Below are 23516 nucleotides of genomic sequence, written 5' to 3' on the forward strand. Positions count from 1 at the left end.
GGTCGGTAAAACACAAAATAATTCCCGAATTCAAGATGTTATAGTAGAATTTCTTTATTTTGGTAAAATTTCTTCACAAAGCTTAGTTTTTTCCTTGCAAAATCGTCATTTGTGATTTCAGTAACTAGAGGAAAGTGACATAAAAACGGTGTTCATTCAGCAGTAACGAAGTTGAATATATTTTATTTAAACAACTATGCTTAAAATTTGCAGTATATTTTTAAACAGAAGATTATTGTTAATTACACATATTTTCATTTTGAAATAATATAAATTTGTCAAAAAAAAAAAAAACATTTTTGTGTTCAAACTTTGGGCATTCTTCAAACTTTTCATAATTACCAGAGGTGAATGTTTGTAACTTTTACATTCAGAAATCATTAAGAGTCATGTTTGTATAACTTCACTACTCACAATCGTAAATAATCTTCAGTAATGAATCAGAATGAACTCTTTCATAGAGGATGCAATGCTATATTACTCTCTTGGTATTTGTTGAATATAGGGGAAATTTCCCTTACGAAGTATTTCTGCATTGTTCGTGAACACATACCCTGTGCTCCTGTTTGCAAAAAAAAAAAAAAAAAGATTCTACGCAAGAAAAATCAGCAAACAGTTTTCTTAGCTTGTCATCCATTTATTCAAATCGAGCCACACTTTAATTTTATACAATTTTAGATAAGCAATTCCATACCACAGTTGCGAATATTTCTTAAAGACAAAATTATTTTCTTCATAAACAATTAATTTCACAAGTAACTCGCTGGGTTTCCACGTGATCGTTAAAAAAAATTTGCTCTACTTTTCCTCGCGAGCTACTGATCGCTCACACTCTACGTGACCGTCTGCTTTTCTTGATTGCCAAGCAAACAAGAAATATTTTCTGCATAACTTTCAAGACAACGGGAATAGGCTACCATCTAGGGTTAGGAAGGAGAACTAATCCCGATAATATCTACGACGTAACAAGTTATGCGCACTTCAAATGTTTGTAAATTCAGTCAACACCACAAAAAATTTTATGAGTTGATACAACTAGTGAAAATTCGAGGAGATCAATGCCTTTCATAAGAAGTCCAAATCATTTGCGAAATCAGTGTATTTCCTAAGAGTACTTGCAAGTGTAAAAGGAAGAGTAACTTATGACTTTACTCCGAACCCAGAAATAAAAATAAGAAGATACCATCCACTGATAATTCAAATTATATCAGGACAGGGGGGATTTCCCGCATATTTCCAAAGATTTGGAAGAATGCAGGAAGGTAAATGCATCTGCGGAGGAATCAATACTTTTTACCTTTATTTAAACGAATGTATAGAAGTCTCTGAACTAAGAAAGAATCTAAAAGTTGGAGCTAATTACTTAAGCTCAGTATTAATGGTGCCAGAAAATCTTAAAATACTGAAAGACATGCTGTTGAAAATTGACAGTTTCTTTTGCGAAATTTAAAGTTTAAAGGTGTTTGTCTTTCTTCTGTTGTGGGATGCACATTTGGAGGAATACAGAGAATTTTGTGAAGGTTTTCTCAAAGTGTTGACCTGCTGCTCGTAAAACAGGATGATAAATGTACGGGAAGATGAAGAGGAAGGTCAGAGATTAACCACCTGTGGCTTAGGGCCAACCGCCTTGAAGAGGATGCCAGTTCGGTGAATTTGTCAGTAATATGCATGAATTATGTTAAAGCCAACAGTCGGTCACAACAAATTCTGTCGATATTGTCTCGTTCAGTGGTTGCGGGATGGTCGGCTGTACACAAGAAGAAGTACATGCAAGTGATCTTTCGAAATCAGAATATCTCGCAGAATAAGCGAAGAGGTAAAATGAGTTCGTAAGATGCACCTACCTGTTAGAGGCGATATCTTATTGGTCATGGCGTATCTGACTATTTGTTCCTGGGGATCGTAGACAATGAAGTTTCTGGCCACTTTCAACCTGGTACTGGTCATATGGGTGTTGCATTCGGAATATGTGATCGTTTGGTCAAGAGTGAAAGGAACTTCCAGGTTGTTGCCCTCCAAACGGTAGCTTCTTGAGGCACGAGATCGAATAGTTCCTGTAAAAAAAATTTCTTTTTTTCAGAATTGATAATTGCAAGATATATTTAATGATTGGATTGACTGGTATGAAACATTTTTCCAAACATTGAGTTCAACATGTGACAAATTAACCACTCGGAACACCTTTAACCCTAGGAAATAAAATGGAAATGCCAAAAAAAAATGTAAATTGATTTTCATTTTAATTTTAAAATTGATTTTGTTTAATAATTAAAATAAATTTATGATAGATTCTAAATTGGTTTCTGAAAATTAATTTGAACTTGCGTGGATTTAATAAGTAAAATTAGATTTCAAAAATAAAAAGCTAATTTTCCACACGATTTTGTTTGAAATGATAGAGAGAAGATAGGTGACTAAATTTTAGTAACTTTGTCAATTTTAGAATTAAGTAATTCAATTTAATTAGCGTTATGTGGGATTTATTAATTGGATTGTGGTTTAAGAAATCATTTCTTTTTAATGAAATTTATTAATGTATTCTATTATCATTAATATATGAATTGATTAATATATTGCATTGCTGATTTGTGATTTCACTATTTATAGCATACACTTCCATGCAAATTAGGTAATTAAATTTTTGTTGATAAATTATTTGGCCTGCTCATTGTATCTATTAATGTCATCAACTCTCTCATGAAGTTCGTAAATGCTTTCAGCAAGGATAATATATTATTTGAAGTAATGAGCCGTTGTAATTTTATAAGTACAAATTATATATTATTTTTGATGACGTCATCTATTATATTAATATGGCATTGAAATTTAAATAAAACTAAGTATCGTTCTATATGATCTCAAAAAAATAATCAGTTCATCATTTGTTATTGAAACAGTTATGTTACGGAAAAATAAATGAATGTGAAATTTCAATTCATTCAACGTTGCAATAAATTATTCTGAGTAAAATACGTGAAATATGTAGGAATAATATCTAAAACCGGAGAATTATTTTATGTTTTATTAAGATTGCTCAATCTTATTCCTGAAATCTCTATCCTGCAAGGCTCTATTATGCATTTGTGATAAACTACATCTGTGGAATTTAAGATAATTCGTCATTTTGTAAACATTAACTTATGCTAAATTAATATTAATTAACATTAAATTATACTAAACAAAAAAACATGTCATTATTTTTACTGTAATTTTTAGTATATAGAATTGAATAAATAAATGAAAAAAAACTTTTTAATATGAAATATAGTTGTATCAGTGAGGGATAATCTATAAATTAATAAGTAAAACTTCGAATTATCAATTTTCTAGAACTTTGAAAATTAAAATAATCAGTGGACAATCATGAGATCAAAACATACTTTTCTTACACATTTTCTTTAATAAAGAATGTAGATTCATTGAATCACAGGAGTTCAAATCGTTTATAAATTTCTATGTTTAAATCTAAGATCAAATTTTAACTTGCTTATACATTAGATCTTTGAAACTCCCTAAGGAAGAGATTGAAGAATAAATGGGAGATCGTAAAATGAAAAGGTGACTTTCTTTAGTCAATTTTTTTAAATGATAATACTAAATTTTTTTAATTAAAATTCGTTTTTTGAATAAGAAAGTAGTGTTGCAACATATGCTCTTCGTTTGTTATGGATAAAGGAACTGCATATTTTTGTCTTTTGTTATTAACAATTAAATTATTAACAATACGTGTCGTCATGCTATAAGACAGGAAAGTAGCTCTCTCCACAGGCTGGTTAAAGATTCAATAGTCAACTCGATAAAGAAGTGAAATACTAATGGCGTAGTAGTACAGCATCTTCTGAAATGGTTTTTCAAATTTGGTGGTGGGAGGGGATCGGAAATTTATAACAAAAAAACACAGAAAGTATGATCTGAAAAATCATCTGAGAAGTATTTGAAAATGATTAATCAAAAGGTATTCTTGTCTTCATCTTTATTATATGCTTACAACAGATACCCAAAGCATTAATAATCGAACTCGGGGGAAAAAATTCCAGTATTTCACAGATGTTGCTGACATAAATAGATATTAACTCAGTTATTTATTTGTTATCCACCCAAGTCCATCTTGCTGTCAACATAAGGATATTTATGTCTCTTTCCCTAAAAAAGAAGCCGCTGAAAGATAAATTATGTACTTACATTTGATTCAGCGATATTCGGGAGTTAGGGTAATCTTCCTCATTCTCTTTCATGTTATATCATTTGTAAAAGAAAATATATGCTGTTAAGGTACAACATACCTGGGGACACTCTGGTGTACTCTTCCTCATAGTCTGGAACTTCAATCTTTGAGCCCACGGGAACTGAAGGCACGCTTCCTCTTAATCTCACCTGCACCCTCATGTAGTTGAAAACATCCGGACCGAGAAAGGATTCTTCGATGTATACGTGATGTCCAGTTTGCGGGAAATCGACTTCGACAGTTCGGTTGAATGCTCCTCCTGTGGAAAATTTAGTCAGTCTGGTTATTGAAAAATTATATTTGCCGTAACAAAATCACATACCAACTTTGATATATATAAGTCATCGAGTTTTTAAGTTATTGCGCTTACATGTTTCTTAAAATACAAACCTAGAGATGGTCATTCCCTCGTTGGATTTGGCTGAAAATTTGATAGGTGTTTCCATTACAGATGCTAGATCTGTGCCCTGAATCTTATCCATTTAATTATGTTCGTTTTGTAATTAGCTTGTTAACTATATTGTAACAGCCGAATAGAAGACTAAACGGATTTTGCTCAAAGTTTGATAGAAATCCACAAATCTGGTAAATACGTACCAGACCAAATTTTAAGTCAAAATCAAGATATGCAAAGTAAACTTACGGTTTCAATTGTTGCATGAAATGTCTCTTAGTACAGCTTCTGTCTGCTACAGTTACAGAATTTTGCATAAAATCATGTGCACTGTAACCTGGGAATGTCCAGTGCTCATAGTATTGAGCGGTCAGTTACAGTAACGTTGGAAGAACATGCAGATGCTTCAGCTGTTGCAAATGCAACTTCCACCACAACTGCTGACTCTGTTAAGCCCCGTTCCGACTACATGTGGCCTTACGGATTTGGTCATAAATCTGCCAACTGACCCATTGTTGGATCGCCTATGTACGGTGTTCGGAAGCTTCTCGCAAATTGTCAGTAAAATGAACAGACATTAAAGAACCCCAGGAAACCACAAGAGAGGGAAAAAAAGGAAAAATGTGCCAGACTCAAGGTAGGCACAGATAGTTGGAATAGGGCTTTACAAGTTCCCAATGCAATGTGATAACCGGTTTTATCAAACTTGCGCATCATGCCTTTAACTGCATTTACGGACTTTAAATTTTGCATGCTTCGGGAAGCACGGAGTGCTACTGGTAAGAGTCTTACGAACAATAAACGTTCATTCTTGGTCAGCAGAATATTCACTATGGGCGAATGATTTCTTCGAACCATATGTATTGTTTTTATAGCGAAATTAAATGAGGTGTTTATTAGCATATTATTTTATACAGTACAACGGCATTAACTGACAAAATTTCAAACTATTTTGTTCCGACAGAAACCACAGCCCATAGTCTAAGTAAAAATTTGCCTAATTTGAATTTGAGCTAAAAAAAACTCAACTAATTACTATTGCCATCTAACCTGTTATAGTGAATCCATTTGGAGCATCGCTTCTAGATACGGCAAATAGCCATCCCACAATGCCTCCGAGAGGGGTGAGCACTTGCAGGTCAGATCCGATCCCTGGGGGCACGCGACTAACAGCTGTGTAGGTCCGGCCGTCCTCAGTGACGATGTAGGCATGCAGGTCTGCGTCCTGTAGTTGAATGTCATTAATGCTGCCACTCACTTTGCCGTTCATGCGCTGAGGAGAATCTGCAAGAAACGGCCGATTTACATGTAATTACCATTAACAAAAATTCTATAAACAATCTTATCAAATATTGTTTTTTATGTTTTAAGAAGCTATTTTCTAAGCAAAATCTTTAAACTGTGAGTTAAAGAAATTCGGGGCAAATTATAGAATTATATAAATCAATGAATGTATGTAATTACGTTAAAGAAAATCGATTTTTGGCAAAAATATTAATTATATTAATTATCTATTTTTATTCAATATTCTTACTTTTTGAACACTTTTCTTTATAAAACTTTTTGAATTTGTTTCGAAATTCAGTCTGCGAAAAACTAAATAAAATTTTTTTACATTAAAAAAAATTTAAATAACTTTAAATTAACTTTATAACTTTATTTTACATTTTTAAATGATATATTCTCGAGTTTTAAATTTTGGTAAAAGAAAATTTCTTAAATTAAAATGTAATATTATATATATATATTATGTGTGTGTATGTAATGATATCTCGTAATGTAATTTAAATCCTAATTAATTTCCTAATTTTTTATCTTAATTTAGTCCATTCTAACTTCATTCTTAAATGGTCTCTTATTTCCTGATCCAGTTCCTGCTTTTTTATTTAATTAAAGCAACAAAAGCTCCGTAAAAATGCTTAAATCGGCAATTTCCACACTCCGAGTGAAGGGATAAAAATCTATCGATCTAAACTAATTCTTTTAAAAGATTCTAAAATTCCCCTTCCTAAATCGACACTTGTAAAGAAATCCCTATCAGAATCTCTTAGTAAAAAACGAGCGGGAAAACTATTTCTGTCTTTTGTGCTGTAGATTGACGTACCTCGTCGCTTCTTGCTTGTGCATAAATTATGCCTCCAGGCCTGGAAAAAAGCGAAGTTTAAAAATTCAAAAGTGTCTTCTCTGTCTTCGGCCGCGAAACTGCTCGAAAATATGTGTTTTACATATATATATATATATATATATATATATATATATATATATATATATATATATATATATATATATATATATATATATATATATATATATTTCGAATCTGGCAGAATAAGCAAACTGATAATTTAGAAAGATTTTATAATTGTTTTAATGCTTCACAATGCGAAAATATAATATTATTCAGTAATCCGACACTAATATTTAAAGACGATAGAAGTGCAATTTATATCTTAGTTCAGCATTTAAGTAATGCTATTTGCAAGAATTTTAATAAATCATTTGATAAACTAGACGAAAAGTAGCTCTTGCTATGCACATGTTTTTAACCCACCTTCCCAAAAAACCCTCTTTTATACCTTATTTTTTCCAAACTTTCATTTTTTAACTGGCATAATTTTGTTTTACAAGTGCGGGGTTTTTTTTATATGTCGTATGCAAAAATACAAACATATAAATTTTTTATAGCATTTTTTATTTATTCCGAACGCAGTCACCGTGCAATAGACTAAAAATGGTAAATGCCAGAAAGCATTTTTTTTTTCGCATCAAAATGTCAAATGGTCTTACAAAATGGTAAACGTGAAAGTGGTTGGTAGTCCTTTAAATAATTCAAAATAATGTATAAAGAGGTCGCTAAAAGAATGTTCTCATAATTTCCACTATTAGCACTTATAGCGCTTATTATTTTTACCTTCAAATCATTCTGCTTCCTTAAGCATTTTTATTTAAATTGAGTTATTTCATTTTAATAAAAATGGAATTTTGCAATATATTTTGCATTTATGCACTGAAGCGTTTTATAAAATTTTGTGAAGTCGTTTGTTCTCTATGACAATGCATTACTACTGTTTTCTGGACTTCATTATAAACTAATCTATTCTTTTAATTAAATATTGTTTCTCTGAAAATGGCAACAGCTAGCAATGGATTTAACAAAAATCACTTTGAAGATCGCATTACATTTATGAATGTAATACATAGTAAATTAAAGATAAAAAAAAGTACAGAAAATTAATTTTTCTTACTCTTTTCCACGCAGTTCCTTCCATTTCCAAAATAGTTATCTTTACAGACACAACAGAAGCCTTTTCCATCTTGGTGGTCCACGCAAGTCGAATGGGGTGGACATGGGAGCAAAGTGTCCGAGCAAGTGGCAACTGTCTGACCACTTGTCCTGTCATCAGACCCATCTGCAGATTCCATATCAGGTGGCATGACGTTCCTTTCCGTTCCTGTAGGACGGCCAACGTGAAACAACCACATGCCAGCTTTCTTGGCATTCGACATCCTATTCAGTAAAATAAGATTCAACTTTGTCTTATATATCGCATAAAAAATATTTAAATATTTAAAAAATCGCGACCTAAAATTAAATTTCCCAAAATTAAAAATAGGCAATATGATTGAACGAAGCTAAAACTTAATTCATTTTTAAGAGCATCACCGTAAATTAAATAAAGAGATTTAAAAAAATGAATCATAGTGTGCAAAACATTTTGTTATTCATAATTCAATAACGTGTTTATCGTAGAATTTTTAAATATTTATTTTAATTATTATTTATAATTTCTTAAAGTTTTTGTTAAACTTGTTTTCAGGTTTCGATGCAAATTCGTTTTTGGATTTCAGGCATTTTTCCTTTCACATCTTCATAATATGTTTATGTTAAATGGTGCTTTTTAAACTATATTTCGGATTATTTGAACAGAAAACACATCTTAAAATAATCTCTACTATAGCTTTATAAAATGATCTAGTTTTTATAGCTTTTAATCACTACTTTTTGTGAAGTCATAGATACAAATTACTTTCAGTTGTATAGTTTCAATGGCAGTGCATATACATTCAAGTGCAAATGAATTGCAACATCCGCTCATTCTTGTGCTAATATAACATTTTTACTTTTCTTACAGCAGAAACTATTTAAAAAAATTAAAATACTGAATTAAAATTAACTATTTTCCTATCTAGTAACTTAACATACAGTCTCCGAAATTAATTCAATTTTTCATTAAAAAACATTTTCAGCGACAGTTAAATTGATCCAATTCAATAAACTGTTATTTAGTCCTTAATTCCGTATTTGCTTTTGTATTTCTGCATATAAATTTGTACATCTGATTGTAAGCATAACAACATAACAAAACTATATAAACATAATAACATAACAAACAACATAAAACAGATTACCTGTCAAAATTTCTCGCCTGTTCAGTGCCTGATCCCCTGACTGTGTATAATCTTCCATCTCCGGACATGAATCCGGCTTGAGCCCGAGCATCTGGCAAGTTCGGATTCTTTCCCTGACTTTGAATCCATTGTACACCATTAGATGGGTATAAGAAATAGACATAACTGTCTTCTCCGTCCGAGGCTATGATGACTTGGAAAGTATTCACCTGCGAAGGAGGGTTAATTTATATTCAATTTAGACATACGTCTTAATTTCTTAGGCGATTTCATTTATATTCAATTTAGACATATTTGGCAATGAATGTCTTAATGTCAAGCTATACATGGACTATTTCAAGATGGATTTCGACATTTTTAGCCGGACAGGAGCAAAAATTGAGCTGAATGCCCTCTCTCCAAATTGTTGTAAATTTAGTTTAGTTATATATTAACGTCCCGTTTTAAAACCACACTAGGCTATTTTGGGACGGATCTCGTAATTTTTAACCGTGGTTAGATGACGAGGACGACAGTTGAGCTCACACCCTCTCTCCAAGCTTCCACACCATATTAACGGGAGGGCGTTTGGCTCCGACGGATTTAACAGGTACCAAGCCCTCTTACAAGACGGTTCTTCGGTGGAATCGGGTCTCGAACCTGAAGACCTCTGGTTCCGAAGCCAAGACCTTACTACCAGCCCCCCCCCCCCCCCTTTTTTATAAGACCTCTACCAAAGGAAAATGGATGAGACAAAGGTCTTTGCTGGCGTCTTCCAGATTACTTACTGAAACTTATCAGGTGGCTTTCAGTTCAGTTTTTGCCAAAGGTTGAAAAATTGTCTTGTGTCACATATCAAAAATTTTTATACAGCAATTAAAGAGATATTTTCAGTATCGGAAGCAAAAATACTTGTTTGTTGTATTCAAGAATTTTAAAACTATTTAATTTGTTAATATTTTGTCAATGATAGAATGCATTTGTTGTAAATACAATGTGCAAATTGTGAATTTTTCGACATTCTGTCAATTAGATATTTTCTTCATTGTATACAATGGATAGAAAAATTAATATTTTTTTATCTAAAAATTAAATAAATCAAACTCATTTAAAAATAAGGTATTCGGTAAATACTAGTATTTACCAAAATTTTGTATTTGGTAAATACTAGTATTTAAGCTGATGTTTTGCATTTAAATAAACATGTAACAAAACTATCGAAGAAGTTAATTTTCATTTTAACACATTATCTCAAATATAAATTGTTCCTTCTATTAATATTATTTTTATATTTTATATAAAAGTTCTGCAGCACTATGGTTTATAAAAGAAAGCAAAATTTCATTTTCTGCATTAAGATCTTTTATCTCCAAGTTTTCATGTTTTCTAGAAAAAAAATATTATAAGAGAACAGTTTTTCAAGATCTTTCACAAGTTTAATAATTTGCAGAATAAGTGTTCGTAAAATCTTCAAAGACCTAGAAGACATATTACCTGGAATAAACTACGAGTATAAAATAAATGGCGTGGATTACAACTATAATTGAGATAAATAAATTGGAGCTTGAGAGAACTAGTAATCCCGATTGCTTGAGTTTCGCGAACTGCTTCAACGCACATTTAGTAATATAATATTAATTAAATATAGTATGCGCCAAAATATAAAATACTGGAATGAAAAGATGAACAAAATTACATTATTGTCATCCGTGAGTTTACTTTTCCTCAAAAAAAAATTAGCATACATACATATACGCTATTAGCTGTTGATTTAATACGTTATGCATAATGTAAGTGTTGAAAGTATGCACTGTGGTATGCACCGCCACTGTAGACACTGTATCGATCACGCAGATTCTCAAACATATCCCGAAACAGAAGTTGCCGCAGACTCCTGCGAAAAGAGATGGTTTCCTCACGTAATGCAGCCACAGTTCTCGGTGGATCTTCACAATTGAACCCACTTTCCTTTAACATTCCCCACAAGTAGGCATTTCCTTCCGTTGACACAGTGCACTTCCAGAAATGTCGTAACAATAGACAGCATAACTGTGTTACTTGATGCCGTCTTATTAAACTTCTCCAGAGATTGTTCTGCCACCTTTTTCAAACTCGGTCCACCATGACTGCTTCCGTATGAGCAGAAATAATGCTCAGCTACAAATACTTTTTACTCCGTCGAAAGACCCATTTCCAAAAGCAACTGCACAACATAACTTCCTTTTCACTACTGCTAATACGTGTAGCTGGAGCTATGCCTCGTCGACAAACGCAACCACGTGTTCGAGGTGCGCGAGTTGAGCTTCATTACTGTATATTTTGGCGCATGCTGTATTTAGCGTATCATATTGAGTAATCTTAATATCAGCATTGTGATCTGGTTTCAATTAACATCTTCATTTATAATTGACTGAAGTACTTTCGCCTCGTGATCTAAATATCAAACGAAAACAAATAAATACAAATTGGCCAAACTTTTCTTCATATTGAAACATAAAAAACTCATTTGAAGTGAGAAATATTTAAATTTTGCCATGTTGCTAGGTAAATGTCCGACTGAAAGACTTCGTTCTATAAACATTTTACTCGGTGTTAACCCCTTAACTGTTTTATTTTCTTTACCTAGATGACACCTTCTATTTTAGGAATATTTTCTTATTTCGATTCAAATGGAAATCCATTGAATATTTGACTTTTCTATGTATTCGAAATCATTTTAATATTGAATTATAATCATTATGAATGGTTTATTTTTCGCTTACAACTATAAGAATTCGATAAATCAATGCACGTAAGGCACTCGGGCAAAATAGTTAAGCGGTTAAAGAAGCAATTAACATAACTAACCAGCGTCTTTACGGTAGAAATAGTACACCAGTTAAGAAAGAGAATGAAGAAATTTAAATTAAACTAGTAACTTTAAACGAATTGAAATAGATATTTTGGATTTCATACAGTAATTCTGTATCTAAATTAATATCCTAAGTTTATTATAATTTTTAATGCAAGCGGTAAGTATTCCCAAGCTTTTAAACCTTATGATTCACTTTTTAGAAACCACATCTACGGCGACTTACTTCACCGTCAGATCATTGAATTTTTTCAGAGATATACAGAACGTTCTTTCAGTAAGAGACTTTATTACCGAAAAGGAACTTTTGTGGAGAGATAAATATACATTATTAAATATAATAAATATTGACACAAATAATAACAAACCGCTTCGAAATCAATGAATACTCATTATAAACTGAACATTCATAGCGAAAATGAAATTCTGATTAAGTAGGTAGGGCCTGAGATATGGTAAGCAAAGTCATAGATCGTCGCAACAGATGCATCATGCATAAAAAGCGGGTTCTTGTTGTTGTTGCTTATCCTCAAATGATCTGACATATGTCAGATCAGCTCCATTAAGTTGTTGACCGCCAAAAAAGCTATAATAATAAGGGGATAGGATGTTAAGTTTCCCTTAGAAAGTCCGATCCAACCCAGAATGTGATCCGGTGATGTCAGATGGTCATAGCATTTTTTTACAGGTAAGATGGATTTTTCTATCACTTTCAAAGGAAAGACACTTAAGGGGTCACTTTTTAGTCTAGCCTGAACAGTCTGGAACCCATGGTCACATTTGATTTCCAGCAGAGTGCCAGAGATATTCCCGAGTACCATTCATTCCCACCATTCCCCCTCAAGTTCTGCAGGTCGCCTGAAAGTGTGCTCTTAGCCGGTGAGAGGGTGTACTTGGGAGGAACGGGCGAAGCACGTCGGGAGAATAATCTCTTGGTAGGGTCACCCAAGGCGTGAAGGCCGTTCCATCATGCTCATCTAAGGCCTGCAGGTAAAAGAGCAAAGACAGACTTCTATCCCTGTCCAGTCTTTTTGACTAACAGAAGCTGTTCACTCCCTCCTCCTTATGGTCTTGTTTAGCGGGTTCTTTATACATGATTATCTGCACGTTGTAAAGATATTTTTTTCTTCTACTTTTCTTGTTATTCAACCAGAGCTAATTATTAGCGTATTGCGCTACCTTTTCGTTTTTTGTTGCTACTTGTCCTGTGACTTGAAGAAGATTTTTTTAAAGCCACATCACAACTATATATATTGTGGAGAAATAAATATACATTCAAGATCTTTTTTCTACTCCCAATTTTGGAACAAATAATGTAATATATGCGATAAAAATGATTCTTAATTAGCAAAAAAAGCAATAAAAATATGATGCATGAATGAAGAGTATAAATTTTACCTTGTCAGTTGCCCTTTCATAATAGCCAACTTCATCCCAAGTGGCGATGAATAAGCTTCGCGGATGGAAGGACCCGGCATTGGAGAAGTGGCTTCGAATGTCCCTCGCTGCTCGCTCCAGAAGTGCATTATCCTGCGTTTCCCTAAAGGCAAGGAGGCAATAAGTTTTTAAAATTTACTTTATATGTGATTTGCTATAATTTATTACGATGTCTTTGGAATAACATTTCAATGGCGTCTACAAAAACAAATGACTAACAAATGAAGGTGTGAAACCTTTTCTAGATAATGGAAAAACTGAATACTTCTGAACACATTTGCAGAAGAGAAGATAGGAAACATTATTTAATGAAGACTTGAGCAAACTAGATTCAGTCAAATGGTTTAGGTTATGAAGCATTTAAAAAATGGTCATATAAGTATACTTATCATAATATCAGTGAGTATTCTCAGGTATTCAACTGTTTATAGAAAAAGCTTCCATGCTTCCAATATGGTGCTTGATTCTCGTTTTTCTGACGGTTGTAGCACTGGTGTGGGGTCGAGTTACCACGGCTCTGACGTTGGACGCACACATCCTGGTCACAATACAATACCTGCTATGCGTGATTGTATTGTGACTAGTGATGGCCATTAGGATTTAGCCTTAGTTCACACCTCAGAGAAGACGATTATTCAATTTAAGTTTCAATGCCTTTGGAAAGAACATTGTGATTGGTATTAAAATTTCGAGAGAGGCACCTGGAATCTGTACTTACAATGAATATTCTTCTTTTCTTTCGCTATAATAATTATGATGAAATAGTCAACACACACAGAGAGTTTCATTTCTGAAAACAGAACATACATTCTGAATATTCGATGCTTGTCAAGCTCCTAATAAGGTCTAATATGAGTGGCCCACAACATCTGTATCGAGTTTTTTACTGTGGCTTGCTATTCAGATATATTTGTGATTAGATAGAACGATTCTTTATAATTATCAAGCATACCCAAGAACATAGTACAAGAATGGTTACATGATAGTCTGAATTTTGTTGAATCTATTTTCATTTATTTTGCAATTGCTTTTATTTGATTATTCCAGTATGGCATTATTCAATTACAAAATTTCTTTTGTATTTAATTTGTGCTTTTAAATTGTAATTAATTGTCCCAGACTGCGATAAAAAAACTTGCAAAATATTCATTTACCATTACCTTTCTTAAATCCTTCACCACCAATCACCAAATCATTTAAATAATAGCAATGTGGTTTAGCAAAAATAAAGATACATTTTGAGAAGACACATCAGGATGAGTATAAATGTATATTTCAAATCAAAGTTAAATTATAAATATCATCTGAGACTGCACATCACAAGAGAAATTTAAAACCGAAAAGATTCCGAGAAGGATAATTTTTAAATTGTGTTTAAATGTACCATCTTAAGCGACGGCAGTTCTTTAAAAGAAGTTAAATTCAAAACCATCTTATTCCGTCATCGTGCCGGTGTTTATCACGAGAATCCAAATACAATATACAAGGAAGGATATTTTAAATTTCAAAAATATTCAGTTAAAACTTTTATTATCTTTATATTTTTATAATCGTATCATTTCAATTGTTTATTTTGAAAGTAATGATAAAGCTATTATTTATTGTGCAGTGAGAGATTTTCTAAATTTAGGCGAATATCATTTGTTAATATTTTATTTTATAAATCAAAAATAAAATCGCGTAAATCCTTATTTCGTGTACCTTAAGTATGTATTAGACGTTAACAGTAGTAAACTAAAAAAAGATGAATTTAGTTTTTCTACTTTAATCCTTTTAGAAATTTCCATAAAAAGAAATTTCTTTTATTCTTCTACAACCAATTTCAAATGTTTTTATGCCAATATTTACACGTTTCCAGATATAAGTTTAAATGTACATCTTGGCTTATCTTTCATTAAGCATCTCACACTAATGAATAAAAATACATGATAGAACAAAAAAACAAACAACTTAAGATCGGATGTCAAATTTTTTTATAACGATTTAATTCTCTTTATAGAGTTATAAATGATACAAACATCTTACTAAATTTCTGTGATTTTCTAGAACGACTTATGAAGATGAGGCTTTAGTTTGTCCATTTTTTTTCATTTGCATGGACTTTGTAAGTGCTTTAAAAATGCCCACTTAGCTGAATTATTAAAAGCTATATCTCTGTTTTCGCGTAAAATTTTCGGCTAGATGGATTATTTCAGTTTAATTATATTTACATCCCGTTTTAAAGCAACACTAGGGCTATTTTCGAACGAACCTCGTAAGTTTGAACTGTGGGCAGATAACAAGGACGACACCTGAGCTGCCACACCCCTGTCCAAACTTCCACTGCACTTCAGCGGTTAGATTTAGACCCGGGAGGATTTGATGTATCACTCCAGGGGATGGACATTAAGCCCAGACGGATTTAACGTGCTCCAGACCCACTTACACGAGGGTTCTTCGGTCTAATCGGGTCTCGACGATTGAAGCTCTAAGGTCCCGAAGCCGAGACCTTACCACCAGGCCATCGCAGCCTATCGACCAGATGGACGAATCACTTTTTTGTAAAGCTTCATTGTTTATTTTAGATAGTGAGGGCTTACCTGTAGTAAATTCTACCAGCCGCCCTTGTATCAATATCGGAATAGAGAGGAGCGATGATTGGATAAGTGAGAGGGAACTGTGCATTGAAGAAAGACGGGACTTCCGTCAGGAACGATAGCAAACCATTATCATTTACCTGAAACAAAACGGAAAGAGTGAGTCATAAAGTTTTTTTTAATATCGCACCTTATCATATTAGGGTAATTTTTTTTTTAATGTAAAACATTGTAAAATGTTTTTGTATAGTTAAAAAATTCTGTCTTTTGCATTAATCATGGGTCTAATAATGAATATTGACTTTTTAATCATGTTACCAATATATATGTTACGGTCATTCTGAATAATCGGTTATTATTAATGCTAACCGGTCATTATTAATAATAACCGCTTCTTTTGGTCAAAGTGAGAAATATCTGAAATTATTCACTTTAACCTGTTATTATTATTATTAATTCCCAATGAAGTTTGGCTAATTTGATTAAATGGTTTATATAAATGGTATGGGTGTGCCTCTTTGTATATGTTTTTTAAACTTGCTATGAAGTTTTTCTACGATATTTTTTTCTAACTTCTTTTTCTTTATTTCATAATTAATTATAGTCTGTGTATTTTCTGCAGGCGGTTCAAGGTCACATTTTCTACCTCGTTACTATTACCAAACAACCAATAACGAGGTATAAAATATGACCTTGAACAGCCTACAGAAAATACACAGACTATAGTCTCGTCTTTTTTTGAGGGAGTAGGAGATTAGTTAATGACAATCCCAATATCTATTCTGTTGAAAGGAAAATAACGATAGACATTTTAGATTATTCATGAATTATTAGAAAATTCTCGTTCAAACAAGTAAAATAAACAATCTGATCTTTTACATTTTGCACTTGAACAATGAGTTTTTCAACACTACCAATTCTAACAATATCATATATCGATACTCGTTGACAATCTTCTGGTTTTTTTGTTTTTTTTTGTTTTTTTTGACACACGTCTTCTCTTTGCTCTCCTTAACTTTTGCGAAAAACAAATTATATTCTTCTCTTGTAAATAACTGATGGTTTTCCCCCTTTCTTTGATTTGAGCATGTCTAAATGGTTGTTGAAACGTCACTTCACGACTTCTCAATCATCATCCATTGTGTCGCAGTAGAATGAATTAAAATAACTATCTTAATTTGTGAAAACAATAATGTAAACTCCAAAAGCTGACAATGAAAGAATCGGGAGCCTAACTTGTAAAATAAACAATCAACTGATATTGTCTAGCTGTTGCCAACACATAAAAAAAACTGACATTTGCCAAACTTCATTGGTTATTATTAATAATAAATGGTTAATGGGATAAATTCTCCTAAATTATTCACTTTAAGCGACTTATTTGTTCATTATTAATAATGATCGGTTAGATAAAGATTAGAGATTATTAACATTGACCGTAACATATACAAATGGAAATACGATGGTGTATTTCAGAAAATCTTAAAAAATTTACTTCAATATATGTCAATTGTCAAGCACAACGGATTCTAAACTCTTTTCATTTAGTGGCTGATACTTTATCTAATCACTTCGTGGCATAAGAATTTTGATAGCCTTAATAGATTAATATAGGAAGAATAGGGCAAAATCAACTGACATCAAAGGATAAAAAAATCCTTATCTCAGGATTATCTATCATTTGTTCCAAAAATAATTAAATAAATTCCTTTACTGATGTCTAATGAGAATTATTCCTTAACAGTTCGCTTATATATTATTCTTACTCTTATTTCTTGCGTTTGTTAAACAATGCTGCAAGCCAGGTTTCAAATTAACAGATGCTTGACTCTTCCGTTAAAGATTTTTTTTCAAAGATTCTTCCCAGTCGGAATCATCAATATTTTTTGCTTCCGACTATTAATAATAATATTTTCTGCTTTGCTTGGTAAAAAGGTAATGCCTTTTCAAAATTTTGTAAAGAAACTGAAATTTTCAATTGCGCCGCAGGACAACGGTGTTTGATTTTAATTAAATTTTCACGCATGTTTATGAATTCAATTTTATGTTTAATCCTCAAATCAGTTTTTTAATCCATTTTGATTTCGTAACTTAATCGCCGGCAACAATGGTTTACGGCTGTACAACAGATTTCAAATAAGAATTGTGCAGACCAAATAAAAGAATGTGAATTCTATGGGGAAAATACAGGGTGTCCCACAAGGTATGTACCATCTAAAATTTACTGATTCGGATAGAACATGTCAAGGCGAGAATTTAAATGTATAACATGTGGGGTCACCAAATATGCGTCATACTTTAATTAAGGTGTGAAATATGAGCTATGAAAACCTCATAAGACTTATTTCTAATAAATCAAAATTTTTGAAAAAAGTAGTTTCAATGTTATTCAAATATCGAAATCCAAATAATACTGCACGATTCTAAATATCATTATCAGAAACTTTTCTATACTTTCTTAACTTAACATTCGGCGATTTTTACTTAATTAAATGTGGGCGTAATAATTTTTTTAATTTTAAATCTTTCTCATTTAACATTTTCTAGTGGTTACTCTTCGCTCGTTGCAGAATTTGGTCTGGAACGGAGCAAATAGAGTATTACTGGTTCTTTGAACGGTCTTTCAAATAATGCACAGGAAAACATATATTCTTGAAAATCACAGTCACAAAGGAGACGGAAATTTAGTTTAAATAAAGAATATACCTCATTTAATGGCTGTTTGCAGGTCATTTAAAAAGGTAAATATCAAAACTTTTCTAGAAAAAGGAGAATTGGTTATAAAAATGATTATAAAATCTTCAACGAAAATAGAGCACCTTTCTCCAAGGCTGAAAGTATATTTAATGAGGAATAAAAATTCTTAAGGTCAAGCATTTTGAAAAAGATTAAATTTAGAAAATTTGACCTTGGCCAATATAGTAACTCTGCTTCTAACCATAGCATTTTATGTCAATTTTTTCATATCCGAATTGTTTTACTGCTGTTTAGTTATATTAATGTCACGTTTTAAAGCAACACTAGGGCTATTTTGGGACGGATCTAGTAATTTTGAACCGCGGTTATAAAAATTTCTTCTGAAGTTTTCAGGTGAAAAATCACAATTTGAAGAAAGATAATAAGTAAAAAAGACATGAAGGCTTCAGACACAATCAGATGATTTTAAGAAGATTTTACAATTGATCCCACACCGACAAAATTTATTTATTTTATGAAATAATTCATTTAATCTATATACTTAGAAATTGTAAATTATATACTTAGCTAATCAAAAAATAATTACTAATAAGGATGCTTTAAAGAAGTAATAGGTTTTATTTTTAGTTTGTCTCTTTAAATTGTTTAAGACGTGTTATCATAATGAAAATTTATACTTTAATGCATTTAATTATTTATTAAGCTTATACATATTTAAAAGTTTATCATGAACATATATTCATTATCATGTTCAAAGTGGTGTAAAACGCTGTAACATTCCCCGTTTCCCAGTACTGATAAGACATTTACAGCCTGCTGTGTCGTCGCTGTTACTTACTAAACTCGAGATAGCCGGATGGTGGATCTTTTCACCTGAGTGGTCTCGCATCTGTTCATTAGCTACTACAATGAAAGACCACATGTAGAATTCCTCGTCCAAGAAGTATTGATAGTACCTTAAAAGAGAAAGGAATGTTCAAACATCTATGTACTAGATGTTTCTCTTTGTGAAAGGGCCTTCCCACTACCCACTGGCGCCGCTGAGAGAGCATATTGCTGAACCGCTATTGGCCGAAAGAGAGCTCAAATGACCAATGTAAATTAAGAGGTGGAGATTGTCGCCGAAATAAAGTGCGGATATATTTTATTTTTTTTAGGGAAGAGAAGAAACAAATTGCAGGAGACGGTTGGACTACGCCCACGAGTTTGGAGTCTGAGAAACTACCCTTGGAGTGGTCGCGTTGACGTAATGGAGAGCTGTGTTTCAAGAAAAACCTTCGACTTTGACTGTTGTATCTCCTACTATAGGTGTAAATAACTACTTATTTAACCAAGATTAGAACAAGTTGTTCTTTGTATATATAAGGCTGTAAAATAAAGAATTGTCTGGAAATTCTGCTTCGTTATTTGATCACTCTAGATCAGGACATTACAACGCTTTGTATAGTTTAGTTGCACCTGCTGTCAATTTATTGAATGTGATCCGTATTTGTTATATGCTGTCAGAAAGTTCTATATGGCGCTATATATTTCAATTTTATATCATAATTTCATATTTTGATGGCTCTAGATTCCGTTGGTGAAACAACAAAAAAAAAAAAAAAAAAAAAAAAAAATTGGATATAAAAGAAAAAGGTGGTGAGCTTGGTGTTGAAATGATTTGAATCAGAGCTCATCAGGAGTATATTGGAAACAAAAAGACAGACACACTAGCCAAGGAAGCTTTAAATTTAAGAAATATTTTTCCATGAGTCCAAAATCCAACTCAGAAATGAGACTAAAAAAAACTAATAATTAAGGATTGGCAGGAGAGATGAAACAATTCCATCAAGGGGCGAACAACCTATCAACATTTTAAAAACATTTCATTTAACCGAATTGAGGTTGATTTTTATCTTAACCAAGTATGCACTAGCCCTGGTGTATTTTCTGTGCATCAAAGTCGTTTCTTTGACCAAAGTTCGACTTGTCAGTGTCGCAGCTCAGAAAGTTCTATAATTCACGTGATCAAAGCCTGTGCACTATGGCGAGAACACAGACTCAGATGGCCAAGAAATTGGATGCCTCTTGAAGTCGAAGAACTCATAAAAATTCCAGGTATTAAATCTTCTATTAGGGACATGTTGTCAAATCATTTGTTTTTAGATCTTTCCTAATGTAAAAGTTAATGCTCATTTAATGTATTTTATGCCTTTTTAATGTTTCACAACTTAATATGTAACGTAAAATGTAATGTTTTGGTTATTATTCTTTTTCTGTACCAATATGCGTTTTTTCTAGCGTACGTCATCAAGTGTAGTTTGTTTTTTCGTGATAGGTGGAGTTGCTCTTCGGCAGCCAAATTAAGTTTCCCACATGGCCTCTGGCTAGGTCGCCGTATCGCACAGTATCATAATTTCATACATTTTGTTATGTTTACTTTTTTGACGTACGACATTTTAGTACCACGGCGATAATATATTAGTTTTTTCACATTTCTGAGAATATAATATTTTCTTCAGTCTATTAATTTAAATCGATATCATTAGATTTATTACATTTTTAATATTTGTTTTTATGCTAAAATAAAAATATTGTTTTTTTTTTCAGTATTCGTTTTTATATATTTTATATAAGCTGTTTTTAAAATTCAAAAACTGATATTATCTCTAATAAATTATTTTTTTTAAAACTGCTTCTAAATAGTGATTGAAAATATTCTTTCATAACTACTGTTATAGAAGCAGAAATATTTGAACATATTTAATACATTATCAAAATGAATTTTCCAATTATTTTTAAAATTCTAAAACTTAATTGGAATTAAAAATCAAGTTCTAGTAACTTTTTTTTGAAGTTGAAAAGGAAAAATAAAAAAAAACGTGCTGATTATGATTTTAATACGTGGGTTATTTTTTGCTCAATAAAATATTTCCACATTAATAGAAAATAAGGTGTGCATAATTTAAAGAAGGCAATCGCTACCATTATCTTATTTTTCAACATCAGTTTTATAAACTGAATTTGCTCAGAAATAAAATCTTACTCCATTCAGCAGATGATCTCATAGTTTATGGCGGCATTACTCAGAGAGCTTTATCTAACATTCCTATGATAAAATGGAGAGTAAGAAGTAAAAATGACATAAAAGTGACGCAGAAAAACCACAAAGTTGGGAAAATTCTTCACTTCACTTTTTCTTATACCATCACATAAAGTTGTTACGTGTTTTCAGTGATAAAAAAAATATTGCGCAGCTAAATATGTCCGATTGACATCTAAAGAAATTTCATTAAAAAGAGGCGGAGTTACCTTTTCAACGCCATAATATAATTAGTGCTTTTTTCATTTCGTATCTTTTACACTTTTAGGAAATCATTTTGGAATTTACTTAAAAATAACAATTTTTAATTTATCTTAAAATTTAAAAAAAATTATATATTCAATGATATTAGGTTTATTATTAACATGTTTAAAGCCACAACTCTCAACTGATAAACGGACCACCTATCTAATTAGATGATCCCTTTCCTATTACAGTTAAGAGACAGTAAAGAAGGAATCATCTAATTAGATAGGTGGTTTGCTAAAATTAGGTAGTATTTGTGAGACATAGGTAAGGCGTGGTAAGATAGTTTTCTTTCATTTCCTCATTTTAATTAACAACCGTGATATGAATAAATTTATTGATTATTTTTAAGGCTTATTATTGTGGTGATAACACACTGTCAGGTACAGATTTCCGCGCGAAGAGAACAGACATTTTTTATTATATTAACAGACAAGTCAGTCATTTTTATTATCACTGTCAAGTACAGAAGACAGTCATTTTGATTATATTAGCTATTAAATTTGAAATGAAAATTTATAAAGTCAAAAATACGAGTGTATAGCACTCATAATTAAGATAAACTTGTGGAATAGTTTGATAGAGGAACAAAAATATTCTTTAAAGATTGAAAAATTAAAAAAGCTATTTTTCTATTCACTTTTATTTTTTTAATTGATATAATTTATGAATATAAAATTTAATTTTATCAAATAGTGAAATAAAATTATGAATGGTACGAAGATTTAATTTTTAATAGCTTTATAAACAGATTAAATTAGGAGAAGTTTCAACGTGAAATTTGTATCAATTACGTAAAAAAAAAAAAAAAAAATCAAAGATTTGATTTAGCATTGACATAGAACAATGCTGAATCAAAGCTTCCTGTTTAATGTAAGCGAAGTTCATTGTTAAGGGATAATAACCAAATAAACATTTCGTATTTATATTCTCGCATTAATGAACTAAACGGCAGTAAATCTTTTAAAAATTTGAAACTGATCAACAACTTTGGCGATTATACCATATGTACCGAATGCCTACTGACTTTCTCATGGCACTTGAGAAAGCCAGAAACAAGTCTCGAGGAAGAATGGTACAGGAGAGTTGCATCGAATACCCTTTCACGGGTATTCACTCCATAGTAAACCATATTCATAAATACCAAGACTCTTCAAGACTACACAATAGCTGAGACCAAAATGCCACTTGTCAAAATCAGCCGAAATTATAACTTCAAAAGTCCCTTAAAAGTGCAGTTCTCACGAAGGCAATCAAAACCACAGGACTCAGACGGACACTCTTCAGTGATTATTTATATACTTATACATGTCATACAGATGTTCTTAATGTAATTTATCATTTTTTTTAGTTAGTAATCTCATTTCCCTGTGAGTTCAACTCAAAGTCGCCATTTGTTTAAGTATTCTTGTCCCTTCCATCCAGTTATTACTTCACCAAAAAATGAAATACAGTCGTGTAGGATTTGACACCGATGGGATTCTCTCTGGAGAACTCTGGATGGTCTGTCGTCTCTTTCTTTCTATCAATAATTTTGTTTCTTTTTCCCCCTTCCATATTGTGCTCATTCAACTGGTTAGATAACTTAGTGTTAAAGGGCCGGGGGCACAGGATGGCGT

At 31.9% G+C, this 23516-nt stretch overlaps 1 protein-coding gene across 1 annotated transcript in view; it reads right to left on the reverse strand.

Annotated features, from left to right (window-relative positions):
• Nucleotides 1-23516, reverse strand: part of LOC129965735 (nidogen-like) — a 57346-nt gene that overhangs the window by 25492 nt on the left and 8338 nt on the right. Inside the window, exons 2-8 of the mRNA XM_056079869.1 lie at nt 15876-16012; nt 13258-13399; nt 9030-9238; nt 7865-8127; nt 5670-5903; nt 4284-4484; nt 1845-2054 (exon numbers count right to left, since the gene is read on the reverse strand). Coding sequence (XP_055935844.1) covers nt 1845-2054; nt 4284-4484; nt 5670-5903; nt 7865-8127; nt 9030-9238; nt 13258-13399; nt 15876-16012 — 1396 coding nt within the window. The remainder of the gene's footprint in view (nt 1-1844; nt 2055-4283; nt 4485-5669; nt 5904-7864; nt 8128-9029; nt 9239-13257; nt 13400-15875; nt 16013-23516) is intronic.

The sequence above is a fragment of the Argiope bruennichi genome, chromosome 4 (assembly GCF_947563725.1).
Source record: "Argiope bruennichi chromosome 4, qqArgBrue1.1, whole genome shotgun sequence".
NCBI classification, from domain to species: Eukaryota; Metazoa; Arthropoda; class Arachnida; order Araneae; family Araneidae; genus Argiope; species Argiope bruennichi.